The sequence below is a fragment of the Hemiscyllium ocellatum genome, chromosome 11 (genome assembly GCF_020745735.1).
Source record: "Hemiscyllium ocellatum isolate sHemOce1 chromosome 11, sHemOce1.pat.X.cur, whole genome shotgun sequence".
In the NCBI taxonomy this organism is placed as follows: Eukaryota; Metazoa; Chordata; class Chondrichthyes; order Orectolobiformes; family Hemiscylliidae; genus Hemiscyllium; species Hemiscyllium ocellatum.
Window position 1 is genome coordinate 11,414,564 of NC_083411.1, and position 23,734 is coordinate 11,438,297.

The window sequence follows — 23,734 nt, forward strand, 5'->3', positions numbered from 1 at the left end:
TCTCTCATAAACAGAACTGGGAATGATATCACGCACCACAACAAACCAAGACCCATATAGCAAATGGGACAGTACACCAATGCTTCACTGGAGGCTCACTGATGATATTACCGAGCATGATGACGAAACATCTGAAAACAAGCCCACCAGTTCAGCGAGCAAACCAACAGCTTTCAGTCTCATATACTTTCCAAACATACATTACACATAATTCATATTCTGCAGTCCGCTCTGCATCTTTGAAATTTAAGCAATATCCAGATAGCAACATCCAAAAGACTTGAACTACACAAGTACTGCAAACAGAAACCCCACATACAAATGTGAATATATTGAACTCAGATTGGCACATCCACTTAGCACATAGTTACTGGTTTCACTTTCAAGTTCTAAAATGCCATTTTTTCTGATAAATGTGCATTAATTTGTTATTGTCAGAGAATTCCTCCAGTATGAAACAAGCCATTTGGCCCAACAGGTCGACACTGAGTCTCTGAAATCCCACCCAGACTTAGCCCCTCACCACATCCCTATATTTCCCACAGCTAATTCATTGAGCCTGCACACCATGGGCAACTCAGCATGGCCTATCCACCTGACCTGCACATCTTTGGACTGTGGGAGTAACTGGAGCAGCTGGAGAAAACACATGCAGACATGGGGAGTATGTACAAACTTCACACAGAGAGTTGCCAGAGGCTGGAAGGCCTGACAGCAGTAGGGAGCCAGGTTCGATTCCAGCCTGTTTGGAGTTTGCACATTCTCCCTGTGTCCGCATGGGTTTCTTCCAGGTGCTCTGGTTTTCTCCCACAGTCCAGGGGTGTGCTGGTGAGGTGGATGGGCCAGGCTGAGTTGTCCATGGTGTGCAGGCTTGGTGAATTAGCCATGGGAAACACAGGGATAGGTTATGGGGCTAAGTCTGAGTTGGATGCTCTTTCAAGAGTCGGTGTGGACTTGTTGGGCCAAAGGGCCTGTTTCCACACTGTAAGGATTTGATTATTCCAATAGCTGCACAAGTGGGCTTTAACAGAAAATTACATTTTACAGTAAGTGACAAATATTTTCTCATTTTAAATTAAAATTAACAAGTTATAAATTTCTAACATTGAGCACATCAACCGCCATTTGTGCCATGAATTCATTTTATTCCGAATACTATATCCCTTTGAGGAAACAGCCTTTAGGTTTGCCTTTTTACCAGTTTTGGAAAAAGATTGCGGCCATTGATCCTCAACTACTTTTCCTCTAAAGTCATTTCTCAGTCTGCTCCTGGCAGCTCTGCCCCCATTTTTTTGTAATTTCCCTTATTTAAGTTTAGCACAGTTGTTTCTGACCAATGTTTCTCACTGTCAAACTAAATAGCATGTGACACAATTTATAGTCACGGGTTCTGAGGGAATTCTTTACTCTGAGATCATTTAATAAACTTGTCACATTATGAGATTCCAACTAGGTTGACTGCTAGCTATTCCACAATATATTATGGGTGGCACTGTGGCTAGCACTGCTGCCTCACAGGACCAGCGTCCCAGGTTCAATTCCTGCCTTGGGCAACTGTCTGTGTGGAGTTTGCACGTTCTCCCCGTGTCTGCATGGGTTTCCTCCTGGTGTTCTGGTTTCCTCCCACAGTCCAAAGGTGTGCAGGTCAGGTGGATTGGCCATGCTAAATTGCCCATAGTGTTAGATGCATTAGTCAGAGGGAAAATGGGTCTGGGTGGGTTTCTCTTTGGAGGGTCGATGAGGACTGGTTGGGCTGAAAGGCCTGTTGCCACACTCTAGGGAATCTAATCTAATCTATTGTTCTCAGAATAGACTCTGTGAGTTTTTCCTCGTTGTTACCTCTGCCAATTTGATTTTCCTAATTTATATGGAGATTGAAATCACTCTGATTAATGTACTCCCTTTATTATGTCTTGCATTATCACCTGATTTATTTTCAGTCCTACAGAATAGCTGCTGTTAGGGAGCCAATAGTTGCTCCCACAAGTGCCTTCCTCTGCTCGTTTGTACTTACCTCCACCTATATATATTCTAAACCTTCAATCAAAGACAATTTATTGTTATCATACTTATTCCAACTTGTCCTAACAAAGCCACCCAACACGTGTTCCTTTCTCTTGTCCTTTTGAAATGCCACCCTCCCCGAAATATTTAGTTCTCAGCTTTGAGCTCCTCATTACCATTTCTATATAACAGCTACAAGATCATAGAAATCAACCTCTCATTTGTGCCATTAATTCATTTATTTGAGAAAGCAGCCATTAAGTTTGCCTTTTTGCCATTTATTTTTTTTAAATTTTGACCCTATTTGTTACTTTTGTTTGTATCTTCTGTCTCTTGCAATCCCACTCTGGGAACATTATCTAAATAGCTGCCTTGGAATTCTGCCACGTCTTTCTCTTTGTAATATTCTACCAATACCTATCCTCCACCTGGTTATTTTAAAGCCTTCTCTAATACTCTAATTATTCAATTCAGACAGGTCACTAGTCCCAAAACAGTTTAAGTGAAACTCATCCAATCAGAAAAGTTCCATTGTACACCTGTACTGCTATTGCCTCATGAACTGAAACCCATTCCACCCCTGCCAAGCTTTTGAGCCAGACATTTAAAGCCTTGACTTTATTTACCCTATGACAGGATGTCCAAACCTCAGGCAGTAATCTGAAAATTATTAACTTGGAGGCACTGCTTTCGAATTTAGTTCCTAAGTGTTGAAATTCTTTCAGCAGAACCTCCTTTCTAGTCTTATCAATGTCATTGGTATCAATGTCTATAACAACCAGTGGATCCTTTGTCCACCTCAATCAAAGTTCTTCTCCAGTCATCAGGAAATTTCCTTAACCCTGACACTTGACAAGCAACAAGGCCTTTGGAACACATGCTCATCACTACATCAAAAGGGCTTAGACGCCAAATTATACAATTAGACTTTTCCTTACCACTACTCCATTCCTGATTCCTTTAGCCTTTTGAATGGCACCCTGCATCATGGTGAACTGGTCAGTTTGCTCATCCTTCCTGCAATCTCCATCTCATCCATACAGCTTGTAGGAACCTGGTACCTGCTGGACAATTGTGAGGTGAAGACTCTTCACATGTGACTCCCTGCATTCCATATCTACCCCACTTGCAGTCAGCTGCCCTAACCCCACACTGGTCCATAACCACAGACCAAATTTGAATTTAAATTACCCAGAGGTGTGTAGGCTTTCTGAAGTAAAGGGTCTAGCTAACTATCCCCTTCTCTAATGTTGTGCAACGTCTGAAGCTCAAAATCCAGCTTCTCGACACGGATCTAAAGGTCTCAAGTTGCAAACATTTACTAGAAATGTGTTCAGCCTCGATCGATTGGTATTCAGCCCAGCACACATCACCCCTCCTGCCACAACTATCATATTTGATGGAATTGGTAAGTTACTGCTCTTCACACTTTACTGTAAATCTTTCTTTAAAAATAGGGGGGAACTTCAGTGTGAAAAGATTCTGAATAATTACCAAGAGCATTCTATTCTGATGACATATCCGGTATTTGTGTAACTTCCAGCCACAGCCCAGTTCATTTGATTTCCTATGTGACAGCAGCAATGTGCACAGTAATTGGTGAGTATTTCTTCTGATATTCCGTTAGGCATTCATATTTCAAATTAATGTTAAGAGTCAAAATATGCAATGGGTAGCATATTCTGATCAGTAAGTTCAAGAATTGTAGGATAGACAGGTAGGGGGCTGCAAGAACACAGCAAGCCAGCAGCCGGAGGTGGAGAAGTCGATGTTTCAGATGTAACCCGTCTTAAGGAGGCAAGCATTGAGAATCTTAAATGCGGGGATAGAACAGACAGATCAAATGCCTTGTTCCTGTACTTTTGCTTTTAATGCCATTTTCTATGCATTAATTTGAAAGTTAACATTAAAATGTAATTTTAAGATGGCGGGAAATAATGTTTTACAAGGAGTAAGTACTGTTTCTGTACTCTCATAGCTATGAAACTGATGAAAGAATTTACTCCAATAACAACAATTCTGGCTGAAATCAATTGCCCAGCAGAGTCAAAAGTCCCTTTCCCCTCCAAAGGTCCCCTTCTCCTCCAAAGGTGTCACTCCTCATGGCATTGCTCTACGCTAACAGTCACACTGTAGTTCCCTCCTCTGCCCCGACAGATACAGAGGGGCAGGGAACGTTAGCCAGAAGCAAAGCTACTTCAAATGCCCCTATAATCGGTAATACAGAAGGAAAAACTTTGGGATATGGACAGGAGGCATGAAATGATGAGGAGGAAACAAAGGGAACTCAGGATGTTAGCTCATTTCTTTGTTCTCTTTACTGAGCCAGTCAGAGAGTATTAAGCACTCGCCAGTTTCATGCTGTCCTATACTTTTGCACTTATCATTCCAACTTTATTTGGTATGGTAAAGGAGAATATTGCGTAACTAGTTGTATAGTCTCATTATGCTACACTGGTCACAACATTTGTGTGAAAAGAAATGCAAACAAGTGTGGAAGATTGAAAGTTTGTAGCACTGGATGTTGCAGTAACAGTTGCTCAATGATGTTATGTCCAATTTACACAATCAATAATCATGGCAGTGCAGCCTCTTTAGATCACAAGACATTATATTGGCAGTTGATCTGTCTGCTTTATCTGACGGTCTGTGCATCCCATAGCCCTGATGTTTATAGGCAACAGGAGCTGAGATGGATCTGGCAGCCATGTTGGTTCATTGTCCCTTCCCACGACAACACAGATTGGGGCATCTTAACAATGACACAGTTGGAAAAGGACAGGAACATAGGTGGATAGGTAATTTCCATGATTAAAAATCCAATTACAGACGATGTGTCAATATAGGTTGACCCCACCCCATTTCTCCTTTATGATCGAGGCACCAGGAATAAAGGGAGGTAACCTCCCAGTGATAATCCAGGGATTAAGGATTTTTGAGGTAAAGTGAGTCACCACTAGGGATGTCAGAGCTAGCAACCCAACTTCCTCCAGCGCAGAATCCCCTCTAACAATCGCCCACCACCCCCAACCCCATTGCCTTGAAGAGGAACAGGCTGCTGTACCTCTGGTCAGTAACCAAAGCTTCCCCAACTGCACACGGGGACAACTTGGAGGGGTCTTGTCATGAATTGCAACCCCTTTGTCCAAAAATCAGGGTAACCTTAATTTTCCATCCAATATTTGAAACATCCTGGAGTTCACTTGTACTGATTAAAAGTTATATTTTAAAAGCAACATTTAATAAATAATGCCACTCCCTGGCTCTTCCCTCATAGCTCTACTAATTGTTAATCTTTGAATTTTTAATGAAAGGTGATATACAGAATGTCATATAGAGCAGACAGGACATAAGATAGAGAGAAGCTGTTCCGCGCATACAAGGAGTGAGACGGCATCGATCTACAGTGCTGCGCAAACAATTTCAGAAAAATCTTTGTCACATAGTTTGTAGTTAGGGTATGAAATGCACTGTCTGGAAGTGTGGTGGAGGCAGGTTCAATTGCAGCATTCAAGGGGTGATTATTTGGATAGTAAAGCTGCGCAGGAATATGGCGAATGGGAAGGAAATTGGCATTAAGTAATAGAACTGGAGCAGGCACAATGGGCCAAGTCACTTCCTTCTGTGCTGTAACACTTCAGTGAGACTGTATCTCCACTGAGAATGGAGATGTTTCTTCTGCTTGACTAGAGTCAGTTACCTCAATGTGGGGAGCACTCCTGGGTCAAATACTCCCCAGAAGCTGCTTTAGCCTTCACCTCACTCAGGATCAGAGGATACATTATGGGCACTACTGCTGCATTTGCTTGGTGTTTGCCACTTTTCCATAACTCAGCCATTTTGTCTTCATTGTGCTAGATACCTCCATCTATGGTGATATCACAAAGGTTGATACAACTGGTGCTTCTGATAAAACAGCAAAACAGGACAAGCTGAGTGTAACAGGTGAGGAATCAACATAACTTAACATTTCCATGATTGGTATGCATCTGCAATGTATAGGGATACTTTGAAAGTGAATTCCCATTCACAGTTGTTTTATCAAGTTTTACTCATTCTGCAATTTGCATTCAAAATTGAGACCTTTATTGGAAAATTATGTTGGTCCTATCAGGAATTCTTTTGAACATAGTTTTAATGAGATGATGCATGGGCTCACAATCTGACCATTATCCCTTACCCACAGCACTATCATTTACATGGTGGCTCAGTGGTTAGCACTGTTGCCTTACAGCACCAGGGTTCCCTGGTTCGATTTCAGCCTCAGGCGACTGTCTGTGTGGAGTTTACATATTCTCTCCACATCTGCGTGGGTTTCCTTTGGGTGTTCAAGTTTCCTCCTGCAGTCCAAAGATGTGCAGGTCAGGTGAATTGGCCATGCTAAATTGCCTATGGCATTAGGTGCATTAGTCAAAGGGAAATGGGACTGGGTGGGTTATTCTTCAGAGGGTCTTTGTGGAATTGTTGGGCTGAAGGGTCTGTTTCCACACTGTAGGGGAATCTAATCTACATTGAGAGATAAGACTGACTCAGGCCTTCCAGTTGTATTACCACTACAATAAACCACTTTGTTGCCAGGCTAACATTTCTGTTGTTGTGGTTCTGTTCGCCGAGCTGGAAGTTTTTGCTGCAAACGTTTCGTCCCCTGGCTAGGAGACATCATCAGTGCAGTGGGAGCCTCCTGTGAAGCGCTGCTTTGATGTTTCTTCCGGTATTTATAGTGGTTTGTTCTTGCCGCTTCCGGGTGTCAGTTTCAGCTGTCCGTTGTAGTGGTTTGTATATGGGGTCCAGGTCGATGTGTCTGTTGATGGAGTTTGTGGTTGAATACCATGCTTCTAGGAATTTCCTGCCTGTTCTCTGTCTGGCTTGCCCTATGATAGTAGTGTTTTCCCAGTCGAATTCATGTTGCTGGTTGTCTGAGTGTATGGCTACTAGGGATAGCTGGTCGTGTCGTTTTGTGGCTAGCTGATGTTCATGGATGAGGATTGTTAGCTGTCTTCCTGTTTGTCCTATATAGTGTTTTGTGCAGTCCCTGCATGGTATCTTGTAAACTACGTTAGTTTGGCTCGTGCTGGGTATTGGGTCCTTTGTCCTAGTAAGTTGTTGTCTGAGCGTGGATGTTGGCTTGTGTGCCGTTATGAGTGCTAAGGGTCGCAGTAGTCTGGCTGTCAGTTCTGAGACGCTCCTGACGTATGGTAGTGTGGCTAGTCCTTTTGGTTGTGGCATGTCCTCGTTCCGTGGTCTATCTCTTAGGCATCTGGTGATAAAGTTGCGTGGGTATCCGTTTTTGGCGAATACCTTGTATAGGTGTTCCTCTTCCTCTTTTCGCAGTTCTGGTGTACTGCAGTGTGTTGTGGCTCTTTTGAATAGTGTCCTGATGCAGCTTCGTTTGTGTGTGTTGGGGTGGTTACTTTCATAGTTTAGGACTTGGTCTGTGTGTGTTGGTTTCCTGTGTACCCTTGTGGTGAATTCTCCGTTAGGTGTTCTCTCTACTAACACGTCTAGGAACGGGAGTTGGCTATCCTTTTCCTCTTCTATCGTGAATCGGATTCCTGTGAGTGTGGCGTTGATGATCCGGTGTGTTTTTTGTATTTCTGTGTTTTTGATGATTACAAAGGTGTCATCTACATATCTGATCCAGAGTTTGGGTTGGATTTGTGGTAGGGCTGTATGTTCTAACCTTTGCATAACTGCCTCTGCTATGAGTCCCGAGATTGGTGACCCCATGGGTGTTCCGTTGATTTGTTCGTATATCTGATTGTTGAATGTAAAGTGTGTGGTGGGGCATAGGTCCAGTAGTTTCAGTATGCCGTCCTTGTTGATAGGTTCGGCCTCCTGTGTTCTGTTATGTATGTCCAGTAGGTTGGCTATAGTTTCTCTGGCTAGGGTTTTGTCAATTGAAGTGAACAGTGCCGTCACGTCGAATGAGATCATGGTTTCTTCTTTGTCTATGTGTGTATTCCTGATGATGTCCAAGAATTCCTGTGTTGATTGTATGAAGTGTTTGGATCCGCTGACCAGGTGTTTCAGTTTTTGTTGTAGTTCTTTGGCCAGTTTGTATGCTGGTATCCCTGGTAGTGATACTATGGGTCTCAGTGGGATGTCTGGTTTGTGTACTTTGGGTAGTCCATAGAATCTGGGGGTGTTGTTGCTTTCAGGTTTCATTCTTTGTAGGTCCGCTTTGGTTATCTGTCCGTTTTTTTGTAGATTCCTTAGTGTGTTGTTTATTCTATTGGTGAGTTGTGGTGTGGGGTCGGAATCCTTCATTTGGTAGGTGTTGGTGTCTGCAAGTAGTTGTTGTGCTTTATTGATGTAGTCTGATTTATCTAGGATGACCGTCATTCTGCCTTTATCTGCCGGTAGTATGATTATGTTCTTGTCATTTTTCAGTGCTTTCAGTGCTTCCCTCTCCTTGGTGTTGACGTTATGTGTTTGTCGTTTTCTTATCATCATAGGTACGACCGTTTGTCTCACTGTTTGTTGTGTCTCTTCTGTCAGTCCATTGTTCCTGAGTGTGCATTCTAGAGCTGCTAGGAAGTCTGCTGTGTTGGCATCCCTGTGGTTGTATTTAAGTCCCTTGGCAAGTATAGTTCTTTCCATGTCTGTGAGCTGTCTGTGGGAGAGGTTTTTAACCCAGGTGTGTGTTGTAGTGTCCTCCTTTTTGTGTGTTAGTTTGGCCATTTTTTCTTTTAGTGCCGTTTTTTTGCGCAGTACACCAGAACTGCGAAAAGAGGAAGAGGAACACCTATACAAGGTATTCGCCAAAAACGGATACCCACGCAACTTTATCACTAGATGCCTAAGAGATAGACCGAGGTACGAGGACATGCCACAACCAAAAGGACTAGTCACACTACCATACGTCAGGAGTGTCTCAGAACTGACAGCCACTCTACTGCGACCCTTAGCACTCATAACGGCACACAAGCCAACATCCACGCTCAGACAACAACTTACTAGAACAAAGGACCCAATACCCAGCACGAGCCAAACTAACATAGTTTACAAGATACCATGCAGGGACTGCACAAAACACTATATAGGACAAACAGGAAGACAGCTAACAATCCTCATCCATGAACATCAGCTAGCCACAAAACGACACGACCAGCTATCCCTAGTAGCCATACACTCAGACAACCAGCAACATGAATTCGACTGGGAAAACACTACTATCATAGGGCAAGCCAGACAGAGAACAGCCAAGGAATTCCTAGAAGCATGGCATTCATCCACAAACTCCATCAACAGACACATCGACCTGGACCCCATATACAAACCACTACAACGGACAGCTGAAACTGACACCCGGAAGCGGCAAGAACAAACCACTATAATTACCGGAAGAAACATCAAAGCAGCGCTTCACAGGAGGCTCCCACAGCACTAATGATGCCTCCTAGCCAGGGGACGAAACGTTTGCAGCAAAAACTTCCAGCTCGGCGAACAAAACCACAACAACCGACATCCGAGCTACAAATCTTCACTCAGACTTTAACATTTCTGTCCTGGGCCGGCCATAGCATTCCAATGAAATGCAACACAAACAACGTTTTACGTTTTTGCATGTGTTTAATGTGTGGCCTTTCACCTCCTCCTTCCTCACTGTCAAAAGGTGAAGCAGTGTTTTACTTACACTTCCTTTTGTCTAATATACTGCAATTGCTACTCATAATGTGGTCTCCTTTACATTGGCAAGATCAAAAACAGACTGGATGAGTCCTTTGTGGAATGCATCAACTCTGTCCAGAGGATTGTGGGCCTGTCACTCATCCAACGAAAAGCCAGAGGAACAATCTGCTCATTTTTTTCTCACTATTTCCAGCCCTTTCAATTCTGAAGAAGAGTTACTGTCGCCAAAACATTAATTCTGCTTTCTCTTCAGAAAGGCGGGCGGCACGGTGGCACAGTGGTTAGCACTGCTGCCTCACAGCGCCTGAGACCTGGGTTCAATTCCCGACTCAGGCGACTGACTGTGGGGAGTTTGCACGTTCGCCCCGTGTCTGCGTGGGTTTCCTCCGGGTGCTCCGGTTTCCTCCCACAGTCCAAAGATGTGCGGGTCAGGTGAATTGGCCGTGCTAAATTGCCCGTAGTGTTAGGTAAAGGGTAAATGTAGGGGTATGGGTGGGTTGCACTTCGATGGGTCGGTGTAGACTTGTTGGGCCGAAGGGCCTGTTTCCACACTGTAAGTAATCTAATCTAATCTAAAAAAATTGGTACCAGACCTGCTGAGTTTCTCCAGCACTTTCTGTGTCTGTATTGAGAGACAAGTCAGATAACCATAGACACCTGGGCTTGGCATTGGGTACTCTAACCTTTCAAATCCTGACCAAATCCTTAAAGGTGGTGGCAAACAACATAGTCTGTGCTTTATTAGCTGTTTATCTTAAAATACTGTACTCTAATGTAATCTCCAGGATCCCAAACTCCCTGTTCCCCAAAAACTAGTCCTTAATATGTTCATTGTTGATGAGGAATAAATGTGTCCTTTGTAGTAAGAAGATAACCGGTAGTCAGATATGATTTGGACAGAGGTTGGATTGGGACTTGGCTACATTTTTATGCCTTCACATCTCCACCAGAGTCAGACACAAAAGAATGCGTGGTGAATGACTGAGAGCTGTCTGAACCTTCAATCACGTTAAGGGGAGGGTAATATCATTGGACATGTAATCAAGAACTAGCTGTTTGGATACAGAACTGGCTCAAAGGTAGAAGACAGAGGGTGGAGATGGAGGGATGTTTTTCAGACTGGAGGCCTGTGACCAGTGGAGTGCTACATGGATACGGTGCTGGGTCCTTTACTTATTGTTATTTACATAAATGATTTGGATGCGAGCATAAGAGGTACAGTTAGTAAGTTTGCAGATGACACCAAAATTGGAGGTGTAGTGGACAGTGAAGAGGGTTACCTCAGATTACAACAGGATCTGGACCAGGTGGGCCAATGAGCTGAGAAGTGGCAGATGGAGTTTAATTCAGATAACTGCGAGGTGCTGCATTTTGGGAAAGCGAATCTCAGCAGGACTTATACACCTAATGGTAAGGTCCTAGGGAGTGTTGCTGAACAAAGAGACCTTGTAGTGCAGTTCATAGTTCCTTGAAATTGGAGTCGCAGGTAGATAGGATAGTGAAGAAGGCGTTTGGTATGCATTCCTCTATTAGTCAGAGTATTAGATTAGATTCCCTACAGTGTGGAAACAGGCTCTGCGGCCCAACCAGTCCACATCGACCCTCTGAAAAGTAACCCACCAGACCCATTTCCCTCTGACTAATGCACCTAACACTATGGGAAATTTAACATGGCCAATTCATCTGATCTGCACATCTTTGTGACTGTGGGAGGAAACCGGAGCACCCGGTGGAAACCCACACAGACACAGGGAGAATGTGTAAACTCCACACAGACAGTTGCCCAAGACTGGAATCGAACCTGGGACGCTGGTGTGGTGAGGCAGCTGTGCTAACCATTGAGCCACTGTGTCACCCCAAAGTACAGGAGTTGGGAGGTCATATTGCGGCTGTTCAGGACATTAGTTAGGCCACTGTTGGAATATTGTGTGCAATTCTGGTCTCCTTCTTCCGAACAGAAAGATGTGAAACTTGAAAGGGTTCAGAAAAGATTTACAAGGATGTTGCCAGGGTTGGAGGATCTGAGCTACAGGGAGAGGCTGAATAGGCTGGGGCTGTTTTCCCTGGAGCGTCAGAGGCTGAGGGGTGACCTTATCGAGGTTTACAAAATTATGAGGGGCATGGAAAGGATAAATAGGCAAAGTATTTTCCCTGGGGTCGGGGAGTGCAGAACTAGAGGGTATAGGTTTAGGGTGAGAGGGGAAAGATATAACAGAGACCTAAGGGTCAACGTTTTCATGTGCAGGGTGGTACATGTATGGAATGAGCTGCCAGAAGATGTGGTGGAGGCTAGTACAATTGCAACATTTAAGAGGCATTTGGATGGGTATATGAATAAGAAAGTTTTGGAGGGATATTGGCTGGGTGCAGGCAGGTGGGACTAGATTGGGTTGGGATATCTGGTTGGCATGGATGGGTTGGACCAAAGTGTCTGTTTCCATGTTGTACATCTCTATGACTCTCTGACATCCATGAACAAATTTATAAGAAGCCAGAGAACTGGACGAAAAGAGTACAATTTCCAATCATTTATTTGGGATGGTGGGGTCAGTTTTAATTGTCACGTTGAAAGCATGTGTTTTCTGAAGATTGAAGAAAACTTAAAGTGCAGGCTTAGCTGCCCGAATGGAAAGGCTGGGACACGGGCTGTTCCAAAATAGTTTCATGAAACAATTGGCTGTTAAAGTGATACCCGAGTTTTGGTTACTGTTTTGACAATGATTCAAATTTAGCCAATGACTTCAAATTATGCCCAGGATACTAAAACTCAATTGAGTTTGAAGTTATTGTTTTAATGACATTGGACCAATGAGAAGGAATGATGTTGGGGGTATAAAAAACACAGGCCTTTTGAAAATTGAGCAACTGCCACGAACAGCAGAGCAACTACTACAGAGCCGGAGACCTAACTGCCCATCTAAAATCTTGCTCTCAAAGAAATTAGGAGACACACTATATCAAAAGGAACCTTTTCTTGTAACTCATACTCACAGCAAACAGAAAGTGGAACACCTAGGGAGATCAGCAGATGGAAGACTGAAGACATCAGAGAACCCAGAGACTCTGTGGACATGAAATTAAGTTAATGTAACATCTAATAGTTGTCTTATTGGAACAGAATGTTAATAGGTTGTGTTCAGTTAGGCGAAAAAATGTTCAGATTTTTAATAGTGCTGTTTATTTCAGGACTGCAAGGTGGTTCAGTGGTTAGCACTGCAACCTCACAGAGCCAGAAACTGTTCAATGTTCAATTCCACTCTGTCTGTGTGGAGTTCACACATTTCCTGTGTATCTGTATGGGATTCCTCTGGGTAGTCCAGTTTCCTTCATAGAGTCATAGAGTCATAGAGACGTACAGCATGGAAACAGACCCTTCAGTCCAACCTGTTTATGCCGACCAGATATCCCAACCCAATCTTGTCACACCTGCCAGCACCCGACCATATCCCTCCAAACCCTTCCTATTCATATACCCATCTAGATGCCTCTTAAATGTTGCAATTGGACCACCTCCACCACATCCTCTGGCATCTCATTCCATACACGTACCACCCTCTGCATGAAAAAGTTGCCCCTTAGGTGTCTTTTATATCTTTGCTCTCACACCCTAAACCTATGACCTTTAGTTCTACACTCCCCGACCCCAGGGAAAATACTTTGCCTATTTAGATTAGATTATTTACAGTGTGGAAACAGGCCCTTCGGCCCAACAAGTCCACACCGACCCGCCGAAGCGCAACCCACCCATACTCCTACATTTACTCCCTACCTAACACTAAGGGCAATTTAGCATGGCCAATTCACCTGACCCGCACATCTTTGGACTGTGGGAGGAAACCGGAGCACCCGGAGGAAACCCACGCAGACACGGGGAGAACGTGCAAACTCCACACAGTCAGTCGCCTGAGTCGGGAATTGAACCCGGGTCTCAGGCGCTGTGAGACAGCAGCGCTAACCACTGTGCCATGGTGCTGCCTTATCCATGCCCCTCATAATTTTGTAAACCTCCATAAGGTCACCCCTCAGTCTCCGACGCTCCAATGAAAGCAGCCCCAGCCTGTTCAGTCTCTCCCTGTAGCTCAAATCTTCCAACCCTGGCAACCTTCCACAGTCCAAAGACGTGCAGATTAGGGTGGATTGACCATGCTAAATTGACAATAGTGTTAAGTGCATTAGTCAGAGAGAAATGGGTCTGGGTGGGTTAGTTTTCAGAGGGTCGGTGTGCACTTGTTGGGCCAAATGGCCTGTTTCCATACTGTAGGGAATCTAATCTTCCATTCGGAAAATAAGTTATCTTTCTTTACATATTGGAAATTAGGAGGTATCTTTCACTCCCTCACACTGTTAACAGATTACGAGGTGAGGCAAATTTTTCTGGACGTTTAGTTTTAATTAACAGAGACGTAAGTTTTCTGTGTCTGATGGTTACAGCACACAACACACAGGTTTATGCCAAGTGCAGTGCATTGGATTTTTGGTTGAATTTCTTTTTCAGGTGTTGCTGCCTCTCATAAGATGATGAGCATGGATTTGAACAGAGTGAACAAGTACAAGACTTTGATCGATAAAGTTGCCTGTGCCAACCAGATCGATCCAGCCATAATTGGTGCTCTCATCTCCCGGGAATCCCGTGGTGGCAATGTCTTAATAAATGGATGGGGAGACAACGGAAATGCTTTTGGTCTCATGCAGGTAGGCAGCAAGTCACTTTACAAAACCCTGTAAAGCAGATCTACATAAATACACAGATATTAGGAACAGAGTTAGGCTATTCAGCCTTTCTAGAAGAGTCTGGGCATTCAGATGGACCATGGTTGATCGGATTGTGACCTCCGACTCCATATTCCTCCTTCAATAACCAGTGACTCCCTGATCATGTAATCCATTATAAACCCAGCTATGAGTGCACACAGCAGGTCAGAAAGCATCTGAGGAGCAGGAATGTCAATACTTCATCAGGAATCCTTCAGCTGGCTTCCAGCATCTGCAGTCTTTATTGTTTCCTCCTCAAACCCAGCTACGAGCTAGGTTCGATGGTAGATTTTCTGTTTCTGCTAAACCATGGAGGGGGAAAATTGGTGTGAAAGCAGTGATTGGGTATGACAATGATGCAGTGCCCTTCCACACACCAAAGACAAAACGTGCAAGTTGTTCCTTGATTCTGGGGCATTCATGAGGCTAAGGTATGGAGTTACACAGAGGAAAGTGTTTCATTGATGTGAAAAGAGTAAGGAATAGTTTATTTCTTTTCAAAATGGATATTCTAGAGGAATGAGTAGATCATTAAATACCATGTCCTAATTACAATTATACAAGGCATCAGCCCACAGATCAGGATCATTCTTGGGTTGAAGTCATTTGAAAATATAAGCATAGATTAATATATTGAATTTTGCATATTACAATCCAGCTAGCTGTACCCTCATATTGGAAACGCAGAGGCATTTAAATATACAACGTGCAGAAGTGCTTTTAAGTTGCAAGATATCAGAAGAACTAAGCAGGATTCCTTCTTGATTTGCTCATTTTCTCTTAATTCACTTCATAGGTCGTGACTCATTTTAGTTTCACCCTGTGAGGTGAGCAGAGGCATGTTGGTAAAATGTTGAAAAAGATCCTTCGTGCATTGTTACCAGCAGGCGGGTAGGTTTGGAGTTACTGTTTTCAATGGCATTTTACTTCTAGTCATTCATTCCTGGTGTCAGCACTGAAGAAGGAATGATGAAAAGGTGCATTCCTCGGACTGTGGTTGCACCCACAATACTATTAGGAAGGGAGAGCCAAGATTTTCACACTGCAACTGTTAAGGAATGGTAATATAATTCTAAGTCAGAAAGATCTGTGACTTTGAAGGGGAACATGCTGGTGCTTGTATCACTTGTATCTGCCCTTGTCTTTCTAGATAGTAAAGATATATTGTTGAAGAAGACTTATTGAGTTATTGATATGTGTCATCAATGGCACACGAATAGTGAAGGAAGTATATTTTAAGATGATGTTAGAGATAAATATTAATGGATTCTTTTTTGCAGACAAACTAGACCAAGCACCCCTTTAGAAATGGTCCCATGTCTCTTTTGGGAAACATCATGAAACTCTTGAGAGAGAGAGAAATTGCTCTTTTGGGAGAGTTGAAGGTAACATTGATAGGAATAAAAGGGAAATAAACGCATTGAATTTGTCAAGTAGAGTGGAGCTGTTAAAGGAAGTCAGGAGGCGAGCTAGAGAAGAAGCGTTGTTGAGTGTGTGGAACCTTCACAGGATAAAGAACAGCAGAGGTCTTTTGCAGGTTTGGGACAGTATGACCCTGATCTGGGGTAGGGCTGATTGCAGGGAGAGTAGGTGACAACACATGTCTGAGAATTTGGAACAGAGGATCCGAAAAAATGTTGTCAAGGTGTCAGGACATTTAAATCTTTGCTATTTAAATTTTTGAAAAAGGAAACTCCATAGCATTAAAAAGAACAATGCTTGCCATTTCATTCTGCCTGTTGACATAAGCCTGGGGATTATCATTGCAGGATTAAAGCTGCATTTTGTAACCTATCATTATCTCAGTGGGATCTTTGTCAGTTCAGAGTTTGATTGACAGCTCCAAGGGATTGTTAATTCTCCAAAGTGGGACTATGAGTACAGATGCATTTTCTTACAAGGATTTAAAGATTATTGCAATAAATTGATTTTTTTAATCAATCGAAGTACTCTTTCAAATGTTGTGGATTCTTCAGTTAGAATTTTAGAATTTAATTTAATCCCATCTCAGATCCTGAGATGTAACCACTTCGCCTCTGTTTTGGAGCCAGGGAGGTAGTGACACCAGTTTAAAAAACTGATCAACACACAGCAAAATCATAAACCATCAGGCAAAGGTCAGTCCTTCAGTGACAGCCTGCATGACAGAAATATCAACGACATGAGTAAGCCATTCAATCTAGTCAGTTTTCCACATTCAATGAGATTGTGACAGATCTATATCTCAGCATTATCTCTGTATCACTTACATAACAGAATTCCATCAATCCAGTCTTGAAAGTTCCAATTGTCCTGCAACATTTAGGGAAGGCCTTGCCCTTCAGCATTGTTACTGCACTTCTGAGGCAGAAACAAATAATTTTCTGGGGCCTTGTCATGACACATGGTGGAATCTCAATTCAATAACAAATCTGGAATTAAGGTGTTAATGATGGACATGAAACTGTTGTTTTTTTTCTCTTCAATCATTCACAGGATGAGGGCATTGACAGCTACTTATTGCCCAGAGGACAGTTGAGAACTAACCACCTTGCTGTGGGTCTGTAGTCACATGTAGGCCATTCCAAACTTCCAGCTCAGCACTGTCCCCATGACTTGTTCTACCTGCCTATCTTCCTTTCCACCTATTCACTCCCCCTTCCCCCCCACACCTCGACCTATCACCTTCATCCCCTCCCCCACTCACTATTGTACTCTATGCTACTTTCTCCCCACACCCACACGCCTATCATTTATCTCTCAGCAACTCCCAGGTAAGGATGATAGTTTCCTTCCTTAAAGGAAACTAGTGAACCAGATGAGGTTTTCCAACAACCAATTCACAGTTATCATTAGACTTTTAATTCCAGATTTTTTTTTATAAAGTGAATTCAAATTCCACCATCTGCTATGGTAGGATTTAAATCCTGGTCCCTAGAGCATTGAGTCTCTGGATGAGTAATCCAGTGATAATATCATTAGGCCATCACCTCCTGATGTTGTTGAATGTCAATAAAAAAAACCCATCTGATTCACGAGTGTCCTTTCGGGTAGGAAAATGTATGTCGAACTTACAAGAAACTCCAGATCTGAGCAATGACTCTCAATTGCCCTTGGAAATGGCCTGGTGCAGACTCTGTTTAAAATCAACAAATATTGACCATGTCAGTGACATCCACATCTCATGCAAGAATACAATGAAATCCAGAATACAACATTGAAATCATCCTGATATTTATGTTTGAATATATTCTCATTGCTCTAAGATCTCTGTGCATGGAAAAGAAATGTAATGTTTATTTCAGGTTGACAAAAGGTGGCACAGAATAGTTGGAGAGTGGGACAGCGTGGAGCACCTACAACAGGCTACTGAGATACTGATAGACATGATTAAATCAATAGCAGCAAAGTTCCCAACTTGGACCAAAGAACAGCAGCTCAAAGGTTTGAGACTTTTCGTTTACATATAGTCCGATAGCAAGGAATTTATCAATAAGAATTCATTCCAACATTAAAGATGTATGTACTGCTTAAGGTCATAAGTAAGCCATTCATCTCCCCAAGTCTGCCCCACCATTTTGATCTGCCTTATGTCTCAAATGCTGTTATGTATCAACTCCCTCCTATATTTTCAATAGTCTAGCTTTAACATACCCCTGGGGTAGAGAATTTCAGACATTCACACTCTCTGGCGGAAAGGAATTCCTTCGCTTCTCAGTTTTAATGCGTGTTCTGCTGTTCTGTAACTATGTCACCTAGTTTGTGATTCACTAACTAGCAGAAACATCTTCATGACATCCAGCCTATCAGGGCCCCTCCGAATTTGAAATCTGTCTATAAAATTACTCGTTATTCTTCTAAATACCAATGAACAGAGGCCTCATCTGCTTGGCTGTTCTTGCAATATCAATTATTCATACCAAGAATCAACTAATTGAGGCGCTGTTGCATTATCTCCTTTGCGTAAAAACGGGTGACCAAAACTGAACACAGTAGTACAGGTGTGGCCAGAACAAAGAGCCTGTATTGTTGTAGTAAAACTTACCATTAAACTCCAACCACCAAGAAACAAAGGTCAAAATTCCATTTGCCTTCTTAACTACTTGTTGAATCTGCACGCAACTATTTGTATTTCATGCACAGGGAAAATCAGATCCCTCTGAGCTGAACTTTCTTTAGTGATACTGTGCTTTGTTATTCTTCCTTCACAGTGCATGACCTCACACCTCCCCACATTCAATACCATCTTTATAGACATTCACTCAACCCATTCAAATCTCCTTGCAGACAACTCACATTTTCATCATGCCCTCCTTGTATTATCAGTCAACATGGATTTATGACAGTCTGTGTCCTCTTCCACATTAGCATACAGACAGTAAATAATTGAGGCCTAAGGACTGATCCTCGTGACACTCCAAGTGTTACATCTTTCCAACCTGAAAAAGACCCATTAATCTCAACTCTCTTTTTTCCTTCGTGTTACCCAATGCTTAATCCATTACCCCAATTTTGTGAGCTTCTACCTTTGCAATAAACTTTTATGTGACATCTTCAAAAATGCCTTCTGGAAATCCAAATGCATCACATTGAGCGATTCACCTTGATCAACTCCTCAAAGAGCCCAAAGATAGTTGTCAAATATGATTTTCTTTTAACAGAACTATGGTGACTCTGGTTGCATTATGCTTTTCTCAATGCCATACTATTTCTTCCTTAATAATGGATTGTAACATTGTCCCAATGACAGATATTGTTTGGGTAGCCTATTGTTTCCTGCTTTCTATTTCCCTCCCTTCTTGAACAGAGGTGTTACATTAACAGTTTGTCAGTCTGCTAAAGTCCTCCCAAAAACCAGTGAGTTCTGAAATCTTCCTTCCACTATCTCTACCGGCACTTCCTTTGAAACTCTTAGAAGCGGGCTTCAAGTCTTCGTGACTTGTCCACCTTTAGTACCATTAATTCATCAAATACTTCTTCTTACATGATAAAGACTGTTATAAAACCTTTTGTAATATTGGCGTTTTGCTTGTGTGTTACTTTGGGATATTTGTAATATCTGCTATTGGGAAAACCAATCTGAAATCTTGGTCTTAATTACTTTCCATTTCCCTGTTATTAACCCCAAATTGCATCTTGCAAATCCCACACTTACTTTAGCTAATCTCTTTCTTTGTATATACCTGGAGAAGCTCTTACTACTTGCTGTTATTTTATTAACAGTTTACCTTCGTAATGAATTCTCCCCTGCTTTTCAGTCATCTACCGCTGTTTTCTCAAAGAAGAAGCCCAATCCTTCAGCCTACCGCAATTCGTTGCCATGTTGCATGTCTTTGATTGGCTGCTCTCCTGGACTGGCTTTGTTAATCACGAGTAGTTCTTCCTTCTCATTAAGTCCTTCTTTTTGACCAGGATAAATTTTTGTTCAGCATAATGAAATAACTGTTTAAATATCTGCCATTGCTCATCCATTGATTTCCCTCTTATTTAGCAACCCACTTTAGATAACTCTTTCTTCATAACTTTTTGATTGTGTTTATTTAAATTGAGAACACTGTATTGAGACGTAAGTTGCTCACCTTCAAGGTGAATTTGTAGTTTTGCCTTGTACTGTTTGCTATTCTTTAGATTATTCTTAACCTTTAATTAAAGCTACCTCATTAAACATTATTAGATCTAAAATAGAGTCATACAGTCATACAGCAGTTGTGCAATGTATTGGTTTAAGAAATGATCCTTGATCTCAACAAACTTGCTTCAGTGTTACCCTTATTCATCTGATTTATCTAGACAAGATGCAGATTTAAATTGACCATGATAATTGTAGTATCTTTCCTCTATATATATATATAAACAGTCATCGAGAGGTACAGACTCTTCAGTCCAGCTCATCTATGCCAACTGGATGTCCTACATTAATTTAATCCCATTTTGCAGTTTTTGGCCCATATCTCTCCAAACCCTTCCTATTCATATACCCATCCAGATGCCTTCAAGTGCTGTAATTGTACCAGCCTGCACCACTTCCTGCAGCAGTTCATTCCATACATGGTATCACCTTGTGTGTGAAATTTATTTTTCCCTGAGGTCCCTTTTAAATCTTTCCCCTCTTATTTTTACCAATGCCCTCTATTGTTGGACTCCCCACCCTCTTAAAAAGACCTTGACTATTTACTCTATCTGTGTCCCTCATGATTTTATAAACTTCTATAAGGTCAACCCTCAGCCTCTGACCCTCCAGAGAAAATAGCCCCAGCCTATACAGCCTCTCCCTATCAATCAAACCTTCCAACCCTGGCGAGTTTAATTTTGCTTCATAATATCTCCCACAAAGCACTACAAGACATTTCACTATGATGCTATTGAATGCATGTTGTTATTGCAGTAAATGCATTTTCTTCTCCCTATATTACAGGTGGGATTTCAGCATACAATGCTGGGACAAGAAATGTTCACTCTTATGAAAGAATGGATATTGGTACCCCTGGAGATGATTATGCTAATGATGTGACTGCAAGAGCCCAATGGCTGAAGAGTAATGGATATTAATTCATCAACATTTTTCTTTCCATTGATACTGGTCTATCTCTGGCAATAATTCCCTGAACATTGCAGTCTATAAAACATCAGAATACTTTTTATCCTCATACAATATTATTAAGTAAAGTCAATTAAACTTGGATCTCAAAGAGATGTAATCACCTCAAATGCATTGGTAATAAATATAGACATCAAACATAAAAAGTACACTTGTAATTTTCATTAGTGATGTCCATGCAAATTGGGCTGAAAGGAGTAGGGATTATTTAAAAGCAAGAGATTATGTCAAAACCACTTAGATTCGCACTTTCTACTATTTGTTAAGTTAGCTCAAGGTTGAATTTGCCCAGATACATCTAGACTTCATGTCAATCTGGGCCAAGCCAATTGGTGAGACAGAAAATCGAGAGATGCTCCATTATGCATCGAGTTTATGGATAACTCAATCGTACAGGTCAAAGAACTAAGAGCAATACGACACAGGAACAGGCCCTTCAGCCCTCCAAGCCTGTGCTGACACATTTTGTCCTTTCATACTATAACTGTTTTCATTTACAGGATCCCATTTCCCTCTATTCCCTTCCTATTCATGTATTCATCCAGGTGCTTCTGGAATGCTGCTGTTGTGTCTGCTTCCACCACCTCCTCTGACAGTGCATTCTAGGCACTCACCACTCTGTGTGTGAAAAATGTGCCTTGCACATCTCTTTGAAGCTCCTTTCTCCCATACCTTGAACCTATTTCCCCTAGTAATTGACACCTCCACCCTGGGAAAATGCCTCATTCTTTCCATTCTATCCATGCCATTTACAATCTTACAAACTTCTATCAGCTCACCCCTCAACTTGCTGCATTCCAGTGAAAACAAACCCAGTCTATCCAATCTTTCCTCATAGCTAAAATCCCCATACCAAAGCGTCCATGTTCTTCTGGTACTGTTGTAACCAGAACTGTATGCAATATTCCAAGTGTGGCTTAACTAAAGTTCTATAAAACCGCAGAATAACTTGCCTATCCTTATACTCCCAATGAAGGGAAACATGCCATAGGCCTTGTTTACTATCTTATCTATCTGCACTGCTGACTTCAGTGATCTGTAGACCTGCACACTGAGATCCCTCTGACATATGGATGGCAAACTGTGGTGTTCTGCAAGGATCAGTGTTGAGACCACAATCTTTCACTCTATCCACTAATGATCTAGATGAAGGGACTGGGATCGGTGCTGGGCCCTCTATTTTTCGTCATTTACATAAATGATTAGGATGCGAGCATAAGAGGTACAGTTAGTAAGTTTGCAGATGACACCAAAATTGGAGGTGTAGTGAAAATCGAAGAGGGTTACCTTAGATTACTACAGGGGTCTGGACCAGATGGGCCAATGGGCTGAGAAGTAGCAGATAGAGTTTAATTCAGATAAATGCAAGGTGCTGTGTTTTGGGAAAGCAAATCTTAGCAGGACTTATACACTTAATGGTAAGGTCCTAGGGATTGTTGCTGAACAAAGGGACCTTGGAATGCAGGTTCATAGCTCCTTGAAAGTGGAGTCACAGGTGGATAGGATAGTGAAGAAGGCGTTTGGTATGCTTTCCTTTATTGTTCAGAGTGTTGAGTACAGGTGTTGGGAGGTCATGTTGTGGCTGTACAGGACATTGGTTTGGCCACTGTTGGAGTATTGCATGCAATTCTGGTCTCCTTCCTGTTGGAAAGATGTTGTGAAACTTGAGGATTCAAAAAAGATTGACAAGGACGTTGCCAGGGTTGGAGGATTTGAGCTATAGGGAAAGGCTGAACAGGTTGGGGCTATTTTCCCTGGAGCATCGGAGGCTGAGGGGTGACCTTATAGAGGTTTACAAAATTATGAGGGGCATGGATAGGATAAACAGACAAAGTCTTTTCCCTGGGTTGGGGGAGTCCAGAACTAGAGAGCATAGGTTTGGGGTGAGAGGTGAAAGATATAAACGAGACCTACGGGGCAACTTTTTCACACAGAGGGTGGTACATGTAGGAAAGAGCTGCCAGAGGATGTGGTGGAGGCTGGTACAATTGCAACATTTAAAAAATATCTGGATGAGTATATGAACAGGAAGGGGTTGGAGCGATATGGGCTGGATGCTGGCAGGTGGGATTAGTTTGGGTTCGGATACCTGGTCGGCATGGACGGGTTGGACCGAAGGGTCTGTTTCCATGCTGTACATCTCTATGATTCTATGACTCTATGACTGAGGGCATTCTAGGTAATTTTGTAGGCAATACAAAGATAGGTAGAGGGACAGGTAATATTGAGGAGATGGGGAGGCTGCTGAAGGATTTGGACAGGTTAGGAGAGTGGGCAAAGAAATGGTAGATGGAGTACAACACGGGAAAGTGTGAGGCCGTGTACTTTGATAAGAAGAGTAGGAGCATGGGCTATTTTCAAATGGGGGAAGAAATTCAGACATCTGAAGTGCAAAGAAACTTGGGAGTTCTAGTCCAGGAGAAAGTGAGGACTGCAGATGCTGGAGATCAGAGCTGAAAATGTGTTGCTGGAAAAGCGCAGCAGGTCAGGCAGCATTCAAGGAGAAGAGAGTCAATGTTTCAGTCATGAGCCCTTCTTCAGGAATGAGGAAAGTGTGTCCAGCAGGCTAAGATAAAAGGTAGGGAGGAGGGACTTGGGGGAGGGGCGTTGGAAATTCGATAGGTGACTCACCTTGACCTCCTTCCACCTATCGCATTTCCAACGCCCCTCCCCCAAGTCCCTCCTCCCTACCTTTTATCTTAGCCTGCTGGACACACTTTCCTCATTCCTGAAGAAGGGCTCATGCCCGAAACGTAGACTCTCCTGCTC

General features: G+C 42.5%; 1 protein-coding gene across 1 annotated transcript; it reads left to right on the forward strand.

Moving 5' to 3' along the window:
- Positions 1–3,546: 3,546 nt before the first annotated feature.
- Positions 3,547–21,082, forward strand: LOC132820090 (lysozyme g-like). The gene is made up of 5 exons (XM_060832010.1): positions 3,547–3,603; positions 5,863–5,949; positions 14,132–14,328; positions 17,673–17,811; positions 20,783–21,082. Exons 1-5 carry the CDS (start codon positions 3,588–3,590, stop codon positions 20,914–20,916), a joined length of 573 nt encoding a protein of 190 aa, XP_060687993.1. The 5' UTR covers positions 3,547–3,587; the 3' UTR covers positions 20,917–21,082.
- Positions 21,083–23,734: the final 2,652 nt, after the last annotated feature.

What these genes read in the sequence shown, in the direction of transcription:
- LOC132820090 (XM_060832010.1), top strand. An exon ending in GGACAAGCTGAGTGTAACAG is followed by an intron (nt 5,950 to 14,131) that starts GTGAGGAATCAA and finishes TTTCTTTTTCAG; the next exon opens with GTGTTGCTGCCTCTCATAAG. An exon ending in CAAAGAACAGCAGCTCAAAG is followed by an intron (nt 17,812 to 20,782) that starts GTTTGAGACTTT and finishes CCTATATTACAG; the next exon opens with GTGGGATTTCAGCATACAAT.